This window comes from Talpa occidentalis, unplaced genomic scaffold (assembly GCF_014898055.3).
Source record: "Talpa occidentalis isolate TD23 unplaced genomic scaffold, MPIMG_talOcc4v2.1 talOcc4.14, whole genome shotgun sequence".
In the NCBI taxonomy this organism is placed as follows: domain Eukaryota; kingdom Metazoa; phylum Chordata; class Mammalia; order Eulipotyphla; family Talpidae; genus Talpa; species Talpa occidentalis.
In genome coordinates, this window is record NW_023601433.1 from 84909566 (window position 1) to 84923314 (window position 13749).

The 13749-nt window shown below is 40.0% G+C and overlaps 1 protein-coding gene across 4 annotated transcripts in view; it reads left to right on the plus strand.

The window, feature by feature from the left end:
- Window positions 1–13749, plus strand: part of TMEM116 (transmembrane protein 116) — a 77250-nt gene that overhangs the window by 33731 nt on the left and 29770 nt on the right. For all 4 annotated transcript variants that reach the window (XM_054695331.1, XM_054695329.1, XM_054695330.1 and 1 more), the window contains exons 5-10: window positions 1350–1454; window positions 8238–8287; window positions 9185–9268; window positions 9868–10006; window positions 12184–12328; window positions 12928–13001. In XM_054695331.1, coding sequence (XP_054551306.1) covers window positions 1350–1454; window positions 8238–8287; window positions 9185–9268; window positions 9868–10006; window positions 12184–12328; window positions 12928–13001 — 597 coding nt within the window. The remainder of the gene's footprint in view (window positions 1–1349; window positions 1455–8237; window positions 8288–9184; window positions 9269–9867; window positions 10007–12183; window positions 12329–12927; window positions 13002–13749) is intronic.

Below are 13749 nucleotides of genomic sequence, written 5' to 3' on the forward strand. Positions count from 1 at the left end.
GTCCCACATGGCGCAGCAGACCTCTCCTGTTGCGCCCGCTGCTCCCCTCAGCAGTGTATTTCATCAGTCTGTCCTGTTCCCCGCTGTGTCTCTGGTGAATCCTCTCACCCTCTCACACATCTGGCCTGTACCCCGGTTCTTATATAAATAAATAAATCTTAAAAAAAAAACCAAAAAATCAAAGATTATTGTTCTTTTTGGATTGCTTCCCAGTGTTTGAAAAGTGTTTTAATATACTTTGTTTAGATTTTAGTTTTTTAAGCTGGAGGGAAACTTTTTTTTTTTTAATAGTTTTTTATTTTTTTTTATTATTTTTTTTAAGAGGCATGTTTTTATTTATTTATTTGTTTGTTTGTTTTTGTTTATACATGCACTGGGTACAGTCAGAAGTGCGGGAGGGCGAGAGAGTTCACCAGAGCCAGAGGGGGGAACAGAACAGGCAGAAGGAGCGAAGTACACTACTGAGGGGAGCAGCGGGCGGCAGGAGAGTCTGCGCGCCATGTGGGACCCTCCTCTGGTGGCTGGGGAGCAGCCGGGGATCGAACCGGCGCCGCAGAGGCCGCGGGCAGCTCGCAACCCAGCGCTCAACCACTGCGCCACCGGGGATGCCCTGGAGGGAAACTTTTTTTTAAGATTTATTTATTTATGCATACAAGAACTGGGGTACAGGCCAGAGGTGAAGGGGATGATGAGGATTCACCAGAGACAGAGTGGGAAACAGAACAGGCAGATTGACTGAAATACACTCCTGAGGGGAGCAGTGGGGGAGACAGGAGAGGTCTGCTGTGCCGTGTGGCTCAAACTTGTGCTGCAATGGCTGCAGATAGCTTCATAGTGCTGCAACTTGGTCCTTTGTGCCATCAGGCAGCCTTTATTTCATCAAAGGTACTACAGAAATTCCTTCCTTGAATTTTGTCCTGCTGGTTCCTTGCTATATTGTCAGTGCTTTGATGCGTTTAAAGAAATAAAAATGTTTTATTTAACATGTTTGATTCTTTTGAATGGAAAATTTGGTTCAAATAACCTAGGCTAGCAGAAATGAAAATCCTTATGATCTTTTCAATTAAGAAATAAAATAGAAAAAGTTTCTATAGTATCTTCATAAAAATGAAAAAGCTGAGTGAGAGGAGGTGGGTAATGCTGCTGTTCTTCAGAATATTTAAAAGGATAAAATAAGCAAACAGGCATATTTAGGCCTGGATAGAATTCTTGATTTGATCCAGTTTTTCATGGTATGGATAGTTAAGCTACTTATAGACCAATAGGTAGGATTCTTATTGTAGAAAAAAACAGTACGTTGAAGGAAATGCAGTTATGATGATTTGTTTTGATTTTTTTTTTTTACCTAGATATTCTACATTTCCTCATTTTTCTACACTGTCAATTACATCTGGTATTTGTACAAAGAACTGAGGATGAAACACAACCAGAGAGGACAGAGCACCTCTTCCCTGGTAAGTTTTATTCAGAGCTGATAATTAAGAGTAGTATGAGCCAGTATCTAACATCATACTAAATGGTAAACAACTGAAGACTCTTCTGCTAAGAGCAGAAACAAGGATGCCCACTCTTACCATTACTATTTGACATAGCACTAGAAGCTTCCAGTCAGAACAATTAGCCAAGAAAACAAATAAGATGTGTTCAAATTGGAAAAGAATATGTAAAAACTGTCACTATTTGCAGATGGCATATTAAGCAGAAAATCCTAAAGACTCACCAAAATATGTTAGGAAAAAAAAAAATAAACAAATACAGGGTCTCCCTGGTGGTGCAGCAGGTTGAGCACAGCACTGTGAGGCTGTCTGCAGCCTCTGCAGTGTGGGTTCGATTCCCAGACCGCTGGGGAGATTCCCACACGGCACAGCAGACCTCTCCCGTCGCGCCCGCTGTTCCCCTCAGCAGTGTTTTCAGTCTGCCTGTTTTACTCCCCACTCTGTCTCTGGTGAATCCTCTCACCCCCCCCACGCCTCTGACCTACACCCCAGCTATTGTATAAATAAAAAAGAAAATCTTTTAAAAAATAATAAACAAATACAGTAAAGTTGCAGGTTACATAATAAATATACAAAAATGTTACATTTCTAGGGCCTCCCCGGTGGCGCAGTGGTTGAGCGCTGGGTTGCGAAGCTGCCCGCAGCCTCTGCAGCGCCGGTTCGATCCCCGGCCGCCGGGCGAGGGTCCCACATAGCGCGCAGACCTCTCCTGCGGCCCGCTGCTCCCCTCAGCAGTGTATTTTGTCACTCTGCCTGTTCTGCTCCCCGCTCTGGCTCTGGTGAATTCTCTCCCGCGCTTCTGACTGTACCCAGTGCTTGTATAAATAAATAAATCAATCTTTTTTTTAAAAAAAAAAGTTACATTTCTAAATGCCTGCAGAAGTGTTATAAAATTTGGGGGAGAGAGAGAGATAGAGGGAAGGGGGAGGTATAGAGGAAAGTTTCAATGATCCCCTCATTATCCCCTTTATTTTGCTGAGAAACCCAGGAGAGCCCCACATCTCCTTCCGTATCATGTTAGAGACAGGGACAGTAAAGATAAAACTGGCTGGAGTCTGACCTGCCGCTGGGCTAGAGTGGACGCTCACAAAAAATGTAGAGGCCTCTGAAACATAGCCTCGGGAATGTAAATCCAGCCAGGCTGAGAGGTTTTTAGAAGTTTGAAAAAGCACAGGAGAAAAACACACAAGTTTTCTTAAGAGCTTTAGAGAATCCCTTTAAAAAAATTTTTTTTTATTTTTAATTTATTTTTTACATCATTCATTCTCCTCTCAGGTATAATCCCCATAAAATTCCCACCACCAAGACACCCATGAACCATCACTATAGTCTCTTATACTCTTCCCTCCTCTGTTTTGATCCTTCTCCCTTCCCCTTCCCACTGAATGTCACCGATTTATAGTTTGCCTGAAGTTTTGTCTTTTTTTTTTCCTGATCTGTGTTTGGTTTCCCTGTGTTGCTCCTATGTGTAAAACCATCTGATTTTTTTTTTCTCTTTCCTTCTGACTTAATTCACTGAGCATAGTCCCTTCCAGCTCTAGCCAGGATGCTGCAAATGGCATGAGTTTATCTTTTTTGATTGCTCAATAGTATTCCATTGAGTATAAATACCACATTTTTTTGATCCAGTTACCTGTTTTTGGGCATTTGGGTTGTTTCCATATCTTAGCTATTGTGAATAGTGCTGCAGTAAACATAGGAGTGAATGTTTCCTTTCGAATTAATGTTTTCGTGTCTTTGGGTAGATTCCTAGCAGTAGAATAACAGAGTCCTATGGTAGCTCCATTTTCAGTAGTTGGAGGGTCCTCCACACAGCTTTCCATAGTGCTTGGACCAGTTTGCACTCCCATCAACAATGTAAGAGAGTTCCTTTTACTCACCAGCATTTGTTGTTGTCAGTTCTTTTAATATAGGCCATTCTCACCAGTGTGAGGTGGTATCTCATTGTGGCTTTGATTTTCATTTCCCTGATTATAAGTGATGTTGGACATTTTTTCATATACCTGTTGGTCATTTGCATTTCCTCTTTGGAGAAGTGTCTTTTTAGCTCTTCTGCCCATTTTTTGACTGGATTGTTTGCTTTGTTTTTGTTGAGTCATGTGAGCTCTTTGTAGATCTTTGAAATCAGTCCCTTATCAGTTGTATGGAGTGTAAGTATTTCCACCCAGTCAGTAGGGTGTCTCTTAGTTTTGGTTATTATTTCTTTTGCTGTACAGAGCTTTTTAGTTTGGTGTAATGCCAGCTGTTTATCTTTTCTTCTTCTTCTTTTTTTTTTTTAAAGGAGGAGTCCTGGAGCCTTCGATGGCTTTTTCAAGCTTTTTTTTTTTTAAGATTTATTTATTTATGTATACAAGAACTGGGGTGCAGGCCAGAGGTGTGGGGGGGTGAGAAGATTCACCAGAGACAGAGTGGGGAACCGAACAAGCAGATTGACTGAAACACACTGCTGAGGGGAGCAGTGGGCGAGATAGGAGAGGTCTACTGCACCACATGGATCATCTCCCTGGCTGGGGATTGAACTTGTGCTGCAGTGGCTGCATATAGCTTCATAGGTTGCGTATTAACCCCTTGCGCCACCAGGGAGGCCCCGGTTTATCTTTTCCTTCACTTTCTTTGATTAATGGCTGTCTATTCTTTTACATGTTTGTCTACATATTAATAGAATCCTAGGGCTGCAAGATAATGCAAAGAAACAATTAGTTCACTTTCCTCCCTTCAAGCAGATGAATATCTAAAAAGTTCAGCCACCTTATAGGTAGCAGAATTAATTCATTCAGAAGCCAAAAGACTAACTGGAGTTTTTGGGGAGAAATTATTCAACCATGCAATCATTCCTTAAAGAAGTTGCCATTATATCAAAAACCAAGGATTGAGACAACGTAGGAGAGTATTTTTCTGAGATGTGCACTGTTGGCGGCAGAACGAATCAATCTTTGAAGGAAAAGGAAGGGGTAGACATAAGATTAGCTCTCATACTCTACTGCTTCTGTGCTTGAAAATGCATATACCATTCTTTTCTTTATCACCTGTGCTATGACACTGTTCCAAGAAGACAAACTCCTCTAGAATTTTAACCCCACTATTATTCTGTCGTTGTAGGTTTATACCAGGAGCCTCAAAGATTTTTTTAAATACCCTCACAAGGCTTCTGCCCTAAACTATTATCACTATGCCTATTATCAGAGATTCATTGATAATCATGTAAGAATAAGAATTAAACATAGGAAACCTCCTGATGAGTACAGGAAAGAATAAAAAAAGGAGGATCTAAATAGAAGAGGTCACCAAAGACTGAATAGGAGAGGTCACCAAAGACTAATTTTACTAATTTCCCATTTTAGTTAGAGAAAATGTCACCAGACAAGGGATGGGGGCCCATAACCCCTCAGCCCAATCCCCGCATCTCCTGTAGCACAAATGGATAAGCTAGGAGCATACCAGCCTCTGTCCACTGCTCTCCCCACTGGGAGCCAGTGGAATGGAACTAGGGGTCCTGCTCCCAGGCCAGGAAAGGGCTCTAGGGATCCTCTGGTCAAGATTGAAAATAGGACTCTACAGACACCAGTGAGGGCAAGGAGCAATTCAGTGTTCATTGATTAGCAAAAAAAAGCAAGGAAAAAGGGGCCTCCCCGGTGGCGCAGCAGTTGAGCGCTGGGTTGCGAGGCTGCCCGCAGCCTCTGCAGCGCCGGTTCGTTCCCCAGCTGCTCCCCGGCCACCGGAGGAGGGTCCCACATGGCGCGCAGACCTCTCCTGCTGCCTGCTGCTCCCCTCAGCAGTGTACTTCTGTCCTTCTTCCTGCTCTGCTCCCAGCTCTGGCTCTGGTTCTGGTGAATTCTCTCACCCTCCCGTGCTTCTGACTGTACCCAGTGCTTGTATAAATAAATAAATAAATCTTAAAAAAAAAAAAAAGGAATCTGTTGAGGTCTTTAAAAAAAAAAAGGCAAGGAAAGAACACTAGGGAGATTTCTCTGGGCATCAGAGAGACTTGCTGAGTTTCTGGGGCTAAGTGTCTATTTAAGTTTTAAGAATGAAGTTTGAAAACGAAAGAATTAAACTTCTTTGGCTAGGATAATAAGGAAAGTGGATTTGACTAAAGTCCACTTACTGTTGCTAGTTGTGGGCACCAATCAGCTGCGGCTTGGTGGTAGAGCAGGGCTCACGACCATTTCTTCCAAGGTGAATATCTCATGGAGGTGATGTGCCTGCAGCTCCAGGTTGAATAGCTCTAGTCTCAAGATCTGTGACTCCCTTTTATTTGGGGTCTTTACTCCCTTTTCCTCATAGCATCCAAGTTAATAAACTGTAGAAAGAAAACTCAGGTATGCCAGGCTGGGGGAAAGTAGTAAAAAGACAAAATGACAACAAAATGGCACCTGGTGTCCAGGCCTAACATCAGGTTTTTAACCTCTTGTTTACCAGTCCATGGGAATCATAAAATTGTGTGATAAAATTTCTGCGAAGTTTTTCTTTGAGCCCTGTCTTCTTCCAGGAATGCTTCCTATCTATTCTATATGGCTTTTCTACTTGAAATAGTTTACTATTCCTAATTCAGACTTCTCAGGGCAAATCCGTTACCCATTTCTGACTATTGACTAATTGTTCACTTAATTCTTATCAATCCCTAACAGTGTTATTCCGGAATATAATATGATCTGTGCCTTAAAAAAATCTTGTTTTCTAGTTTATCTCTTAAGATTTTCTATTTGAGGCCTCCCCGGTGGCGCAGCGGTTGAACGCTGGGTTGCAAAGCTGCCCGCAGCCTCTGCAGTGCCGGTTCGATCCCCGGCTGCTCCCTGGCCACCGGAGGAAGGTCCCACATGGCGCACAGACCTCTCCTGCCGCCCACTGCTCCCCTCAGCAGTGTACTTCGGTCCTTCTGCCTGCTCTGCTCCCCGCTCTGGTTCTGGTGAATTCTCTCACCCTCCCGCGCTTCTGACTGTACCCAGTGCTTGTATAAATAAATAAAAATTAATCCTTATTAAAAAAAAGATTTTCTATTCGAAATCATAAAGTCTTAGTAGTTAAGGACCATTCTGTAAATTGTTTTATGGTGTCTAACCCAGCTAGAGATTTTTGAAATGTTCTTTTGTCTAGATCTAGCAGATCTTTTTTTTCTATAATACTTTATTTTTTCATTTTAACATTTATCATTTTTAAATTTTTTTAGACAATATTTGCTTCCCCCACCCCCTCAGATTGAGTCCCCCTAGAATTTCCTTCCCCAAGGCACCCATGCACCATCACCACAGTCCCCTGAGCCCCTCCCTCCCTCCCTCTCACCGCTCTCCCTCCTCCTTCCCTGCAGTATATCTCTGGTTTGTAATTGTCTGTTTTTGCTTTGTTGTGTTTTGTACTGTTATTATTTTTTTTACACTGATGTCTTATTTGGTTCCCCTATATTTCTGTTATAAGTGAAACCATCCTTCTGGCTTATTTCACTGAGCATAATTCCTTCTAGCTCCATCCACGTTGCTGCAAATGGCATGAGTTTATCTTTTTTGATTGCTGAATAATATTCCATTGTGTTTATATACCACATCTTCTTGATCCAGTCATCTATTTTTGGGCACAGCTCAACAAAAACAAAATAAACAATCCAGTCAAGTAATGGGCAGAAGAACTCAAAAGGCATTTCTCCAAAAAGGAAATAGATCTAACAGATCTTATATCTAAAGGGCTAATTTGATCCTTATCTTACTATACAAACACTGGCCTGTCATTCTTTCTTTCTTTTTTTTTTTTTTTAAAAAAGGGCCTCCCCGGTGGCGCAGTGGTTGAGCGCTGGGTTGCGAGGCTGCCCGCAGCCTCTGCAGTGCCGGTTCGATCCCCGGCTGCTCCCCGGCCACCAGAGGAGGGTCCCACATGGCGCACAGACCTCTCCTGCCGCCCGCTGCTCCCCTCAGCAGTGTACTTCGGTCCTTCTGCCTGCTCTTCTCCCTGCTCTGGCTCTGGTGAATTCTCTCACCCTCCCACGCTTCTGACTGTACCCAGTGCTTGTATAAATAAATAAATAAATCTTTTTTTTTTAAATGAAAAAAAAGATTTATTTATTTTTATACAAGAACCAGGGTACTGGCCAGATGCGTGGGAGGGTGAGAAGATTCACCAGAGACAGAGTGAGGAACAGATAAAATACACCACTGAGGGGAGCAGTGGGCGAGACAGGAGCGGTCTGCCTCGCCATGTGGGATTTTCACTGGCCAGCCGGGATCGAACCTGCGCTGCAGAGGCTGCGGACAGCCTCACAGTGCGGCGCTCAACTGCCTGCACCACCAGTGAGGCCCTTGCCTGTCATACTTTCTCCTGGTCATTGTGTACATAGACTTTCACTGCACTCATAAGTTCTGAAGAATCTACATCTCTCAGGATCTAAGAAAGAAGAGGATTAAACTTTATTAGAAGATAGAGTGTTACTATATTATTTCATGTATTCTTTCTTCTTAAGAGAATTTGTTCTAGTTTCCAATTCTTATATTAAGCTACTTCCTGTAGTCTTTCTTTGTGGCTGTTGTTATTATTGCCTTTTAGAATATAATAATGCAGATAAAATTATCCTTACTACAGTGCTAAAGAACTACCTATTTTATTGAGATAGCAATGAATAACAAATAGTTCTTAACAGAAATGAGGTGGTGCTTGGGAATTTTTGTTATATCAAGTGGTTAGTGATGACTTGGTATTATAATATGATTGGCATGATTGGCACTTTCCTAAGACATTACTCTCACATTACTCTCATAGGTGAGAGATTACACTTGTCACCTTGGTCAAATAGCGATCATTTTGTCAAGGTAAGATTTTTCTCCTTCCTATAAGGTGTAGACTGTCATTCAGGGGTGCAGGTGGGAACAAATAAAAGGACAGTGTTCTTTATATCCATTGATTCTGTCATTCCTAGATCTTATAGAACCTTACTAAGTAAGAAACAACAAATATGTCATCATTGCTCCTACTTTCCAAGATAGAACAGGCAAGCAGTTTGAAGATACAGATTTGGGTTTTAACCCCTTTTCTGTCATTCACCCTATGTGACCTTCAACAAATATTTAAATTTTGGGACCTGTAACTCCTTTTTATGTATCATAAAAAATTGTTATAAATGGCTTTCAAGGTGTCATCCACCTTTATAACATTGGGTGAAATTCTTATAGTGAGTAAACCCAGAAAGGGTCTGGATCTCACTGACAGTAGTCATCACATCCAAGTTGATTTCAGACTTTGTAACTTTTCCTACTGGATCCTTTCCTCTTACTGGGAGCTGGTTATATTTAGTTAGATACATAATTGGTTATTTAAAGGAAGGGCTCCTAGGGAGGGGCCGATGAAAAGAAAGTTATTCTGGGTTATCATGGAAAATGAAACAGACTGAGCACAGACCTTCTTGGTAAAGTTTTCTTCACTTTGACCCAATTGAATTTTTATTGGATGCACAACTCCCAGAGACTATGAAATTTTGTTAGGGTTCATTAACCTTGAAATGCATTCCCCACTCGACTTCAGCAGGAACTAGAAAAGAAGGTATACTTAAGGTTTTTGAGATAGTTTTCTTAAAGAAATTTAGTATGTATTTGTAGAGAGTCATGGAGTTAGGAAAAGAACAGGAGAATATTCTATAAAGAGGAAAGGGTATGAAAAAGTCTGAGTAAGTTTCTTTCTTCCCCCTGATAATTTTTTTATTTCCCTCCAAGCTTGATACCTCTACTTCTGATGATACCTGTATTCTGTGTGGGCAATGCCAATGAATGTTTTCACAATTTCAGTCAGAGCCACAGGTAAGGATAAATATGTAATTTTCATGAAAGACTTTTCTATAAATAAAGATTGGAAAATTTTCTACATATCTTCTGGCCAAGGTACTTGTAATCAAAATAGGCTCTGGAGGGCCTCCCCTGGTGGCGCAGCGGTTGAGTGCTGGGCTGCAAAGCTGCCCGCAGCCTCTGCAGCGCCAGTTCAATCCCCGGCAGCAGGATGAGGGTCCCACATGGCGCACAGACCTCTTCTGCTGCGCCTGCTGCTCCCCTCAGCAGTGTATTTCGTCAGTCTGCCTGTTCTGTTCCCCGCTCTGGCTCTGGTGAATTCTCTCACCATCCCGTGCTTCTGACTGTACCCAGTGCTTGATAAATAAATAAATAAATCTTTAGGGGAAAAAAAGGCTCTGGAATAAGGTGTAGTCAAGGCTAAAAGTACACAAGTAGAAATACAGTGCAAAGAGACTAGAGTATAATGTGTTTATGAAAAAACACAAGGTGTTATGGGTAAGGACTAGCAAAACAAGTAAAATTGCATACACATTAACTTTTGTTGGGCTTTGTAGGCATCTCTCTAATCTTGTATCTGTAATAGTATTCCTGTCCATTGATTGCCTCCCTAGGTGTATCCTGATGCACTCACCACCATCACCAATGGCCGAATACCTGCCTTCTGCCAACACATCAGTCTGTAGTACACTTTATTTTTATGGGCTTTCCATTTTCCTGGCCAGCTTTCTACTCAGCCTCCTTACTATTGTGGTATGGTGCCATCCTTCCTGCCTTTATGGGGAGAGGGAAGATTGGAAGTGAAAAGCATTATTACCAGGAACTGGGAAAGAGGGACTGGAGAAGCTCTTCCTGTAGTCCTAGAACTTTTAAGAAAATGGCTAGGAAATCTGGACAGTTTAATTACTGACTCAGTCTTTTTGACTTACGAAGATCAAATGATGAGTAGGAGAAAGAGCCTATATTCATTATTTGAGAATTATGCTCATTCTAGAATATATTAGAATCTAATATGTATTTATAAGCATCCTCTTGGAGGACCAGGCTAGAAAGCAAGTATGCATCTTGTTTTTTCATAATGTAGAATGATAGTCCAGAACATAAGACATGTGTTGATTCATTTTTCCAAAAATTAAACAGTTTTCTCAATTCTTTATTGGTCACAGTTTGCATTTATGCTATATCTAACTGGGGTTCATGTGCTAAATTATTTGTGCAGTTATAAAATACTCATTTGACACCATCAGAATGATATAAAATTGAAATAATGGGTCAGTATGTTATTTATATATGCCTTTTTATTTGTCATGCTACTTTTCAGTATCATTTTCTCCTTTCTTCATATGCTAGTTCAGAGCTTACAAAATACCTGCCTGCAAAACATATTTATCCCACAAACATGTTTTGTTTTGCTTGCATGGTTCCCACATGTGAACAAAATTTAATTGTGGAGAATTCCCTTGATAATTCAAAAATAGGTTATGAAATAACTTAGCTCAAATTAGCAACTTAGTAAAGATAGCATTGTGATGAATTTATATTAAGAGCTTTGATGACTTAGATTTAGAACTGACTGATAAGAGAGACAGATCTCCCAAAGCCTGGCATCCTGGGGAGTCCTATCTGCTTTTTCATAATGACCTAGGCTTCAATGGGCTTTTAGAATAAGCATTCTGATTTTTTTCCTGGTTCTATTTTAATCAACAGATGGTGAACTGATTCTAATAGACATAAACATTCTCAATTAAGTTTGAGCTTCCTTTTGATTCCTATGGCTGTGGCAAAAGGAAACTATATGACTAAAATTACTGGGTTAGTAATTTGGAGAGTGGATCTGGATTATTATGTTAAAGTTAAAGATTTCATCAGATTTGTTACCAAGATTATTACCTGATTTATTCCCCACAAAAAATAAATTGAACTTCTGAATTGATTTTTCTTTCATTAACTATATCTTATTTAGATACCCCCAAAAATAAAGGAAAAAATGATCTATTTTTTATTTAAAGCCAAGAAGAGACTTTAACTTATTTTGCATAGAATTGAGAACTTAAGCTCAGTGACAATGTGAAGAACAGTGGTCTTCCCTTATGTGTGGGGCATACTTTCCAAGACCCAGTGATTGAAGTGGATGCTTGAAACTACAGATAACTCTGAATCCTATACATGCTATGTTTATTCTTATATATACATAGCTATATTGAAGCTTAATATATAAGTCAGCATACTAAGAGATTAATAGCTGTAACTAATAATAATAGAACAATTATAACTATTCTGGAATAAAATTTGTATAATGTAGAATTTGTAGAATCTCTCTATAATGTAGAATTTGTAGAATCTCTCTATCTCTCCCCTTAAAATAAATATAGTATTCCCCCCCTTAACTGCAGTTTCACTTTCTGTGGTCAACCATGGTCAAAAAATATTACATATAATAAGAAATATCACATACAATAAGATATATAATATACATGAAAATATTACATACAATAAGATAAATATATGACTGTGGTTGACATGGAAAGTGAAACCACAGATCAGGTGGGACTACTGTGTTTATTTTAAGGGTATTAGGTATAGAATACTTTCTAAAACAATCCCTATTAAAGTTTTAAAAGAGGGTCTGGTTAGTTTTTAGTTTTAATTTCTCATGCATATTGTGATTAGCCACAGTGCGGGGAGAAAAAGCCTGAGGGTTAATTAAGGCTCATGTATTGAACTTGGCAACCACACAAATTTAGTTAATACCTGACCAAACAGACGTTCACTCTGATGATAATTTTCTCTTGGAAAAAGCTGGGTCTCCTGGCCTCCAGGAGAATAGTCTTCCCTGCTTTGAGATCCTAACAGAATGATCTCTCTACAATGATAAGAGGAAAGACCTGGGAAGTTTTAGGCAAACTCCTCACTGTCATACCCATGTCTAGGTCTTACTCATCCAAGCCCAGACACTGTATAAGAAGTTTGTGAAGTCTACTGGTTTTCTGGGAAGTGAGCAGTGGGCAGTGATTCGCATTGTGGAGCAACGAGTGCGCTTCTACCCAATGGCCTTCTTTTGTTGCTGGGGTCCAGGTGGGTATCGTGGTGGAGAAAGCTAGGTGATGAAGAGCACAGTTTGGGTGCTGATCACGCAGAGTGGTCTTACCCATAGGACGTCTGCAAATTCCTTTCCAGCTTATAAAATTTACATTGGTCAGTTTTTGCAACCTCCTCCTCTTTCTTATGCTTTAAAAATTAGACATGAGATGCAACCTGGTATGAGAGGGAATGTCCTGATTGAACTATGAGATAGTTATACCTGCTCTTCCTACTTACAGTTGAAGTGAGGACCAGATTTGATAATGTTTATGAAAGAGCTTGATAAACTCTTAAATGCTAAGAAATATAACTTTCTATTTTCTTGTAATATGTTTTGCCATAATTGCTAGACTAATCACCTGCAAAGTTTAACTAATAAGAAATATATAGAAGTTGGTGACCTGAGGCCTACTAGTTTATCTAACCGGTTAATCTCATTGCTGGTCTTTGTTTTGCATATAGCTTCCATTCTTACAATGCTTAGGCCTGTTCACTGATGAATTCTAGGCTCAGGCAGCTAGGACTGAGATTTGTGTTTCATAGTATAATTTTAATTTAAATAGCAGTAATGCTTACACTTTGTGTTTTCACAGCTATCATTCTGAGCATTGTAAAGCTGACTAAACCTAAGGACAGCAAGCTTCACATGGCCCTGTATGTTCTTCAGGTAATACTTTCAACATGCAGCATCTCTGTTCTCACAACCTCTTTTCTGCCTCTTTTCTCTTGTACTGCCATTACTCAGTGAGCACAATTTCCCCCTCAGATATTTATATCTATACTGCAAAAGAGAAAATGTTTTATTCACTTGCAATTATGGAGAATGTAAAGATTTCTCACAGATGAGGTAGATACTGTTGTGAAAATGCTACCATGCAGTCTGGAGCATATATATCTCTGATCAATTTCATTTTATTGTGTGTTTTTAAAGGATAGATTACAAAAAACAGTATCTACATGATAATATTCTTAAGAACCAGTGACAGTGACATGATTCTCTCTGATTCAGAGTGAATTGAATGGTATAAATTAGCTATTCTAGTTGAAATGGACATGCGAGGAGAAATGAAACAATTCTCTTTTCTTCCTTTGTCAAATGTCAGCCTTTTCAGGCTGTCTATGCTGTTAAGGCAGTTTTCTCAAACCTACTCTCAGAGATGTGCAACAAAAGAGGGTCATTGAAACCACTTTATTGTCCTATTATATAAACTAAGAAATATGATCAACTCTCAGTCAGTCATCCATGACAAGGTACAATGTGAAGAGTGAGTTCAGCAAGAGCTACAAAAATATTTTAAAGTGGGTATTTAAAATCCAGGTCTTGATGTTTGAAATAGAGGAAATATAACAATGCATTGTAAGTAAGGGGAATAGGAACATTTGGTGACTATAGGGACTATTCCCTGGATCTGTGA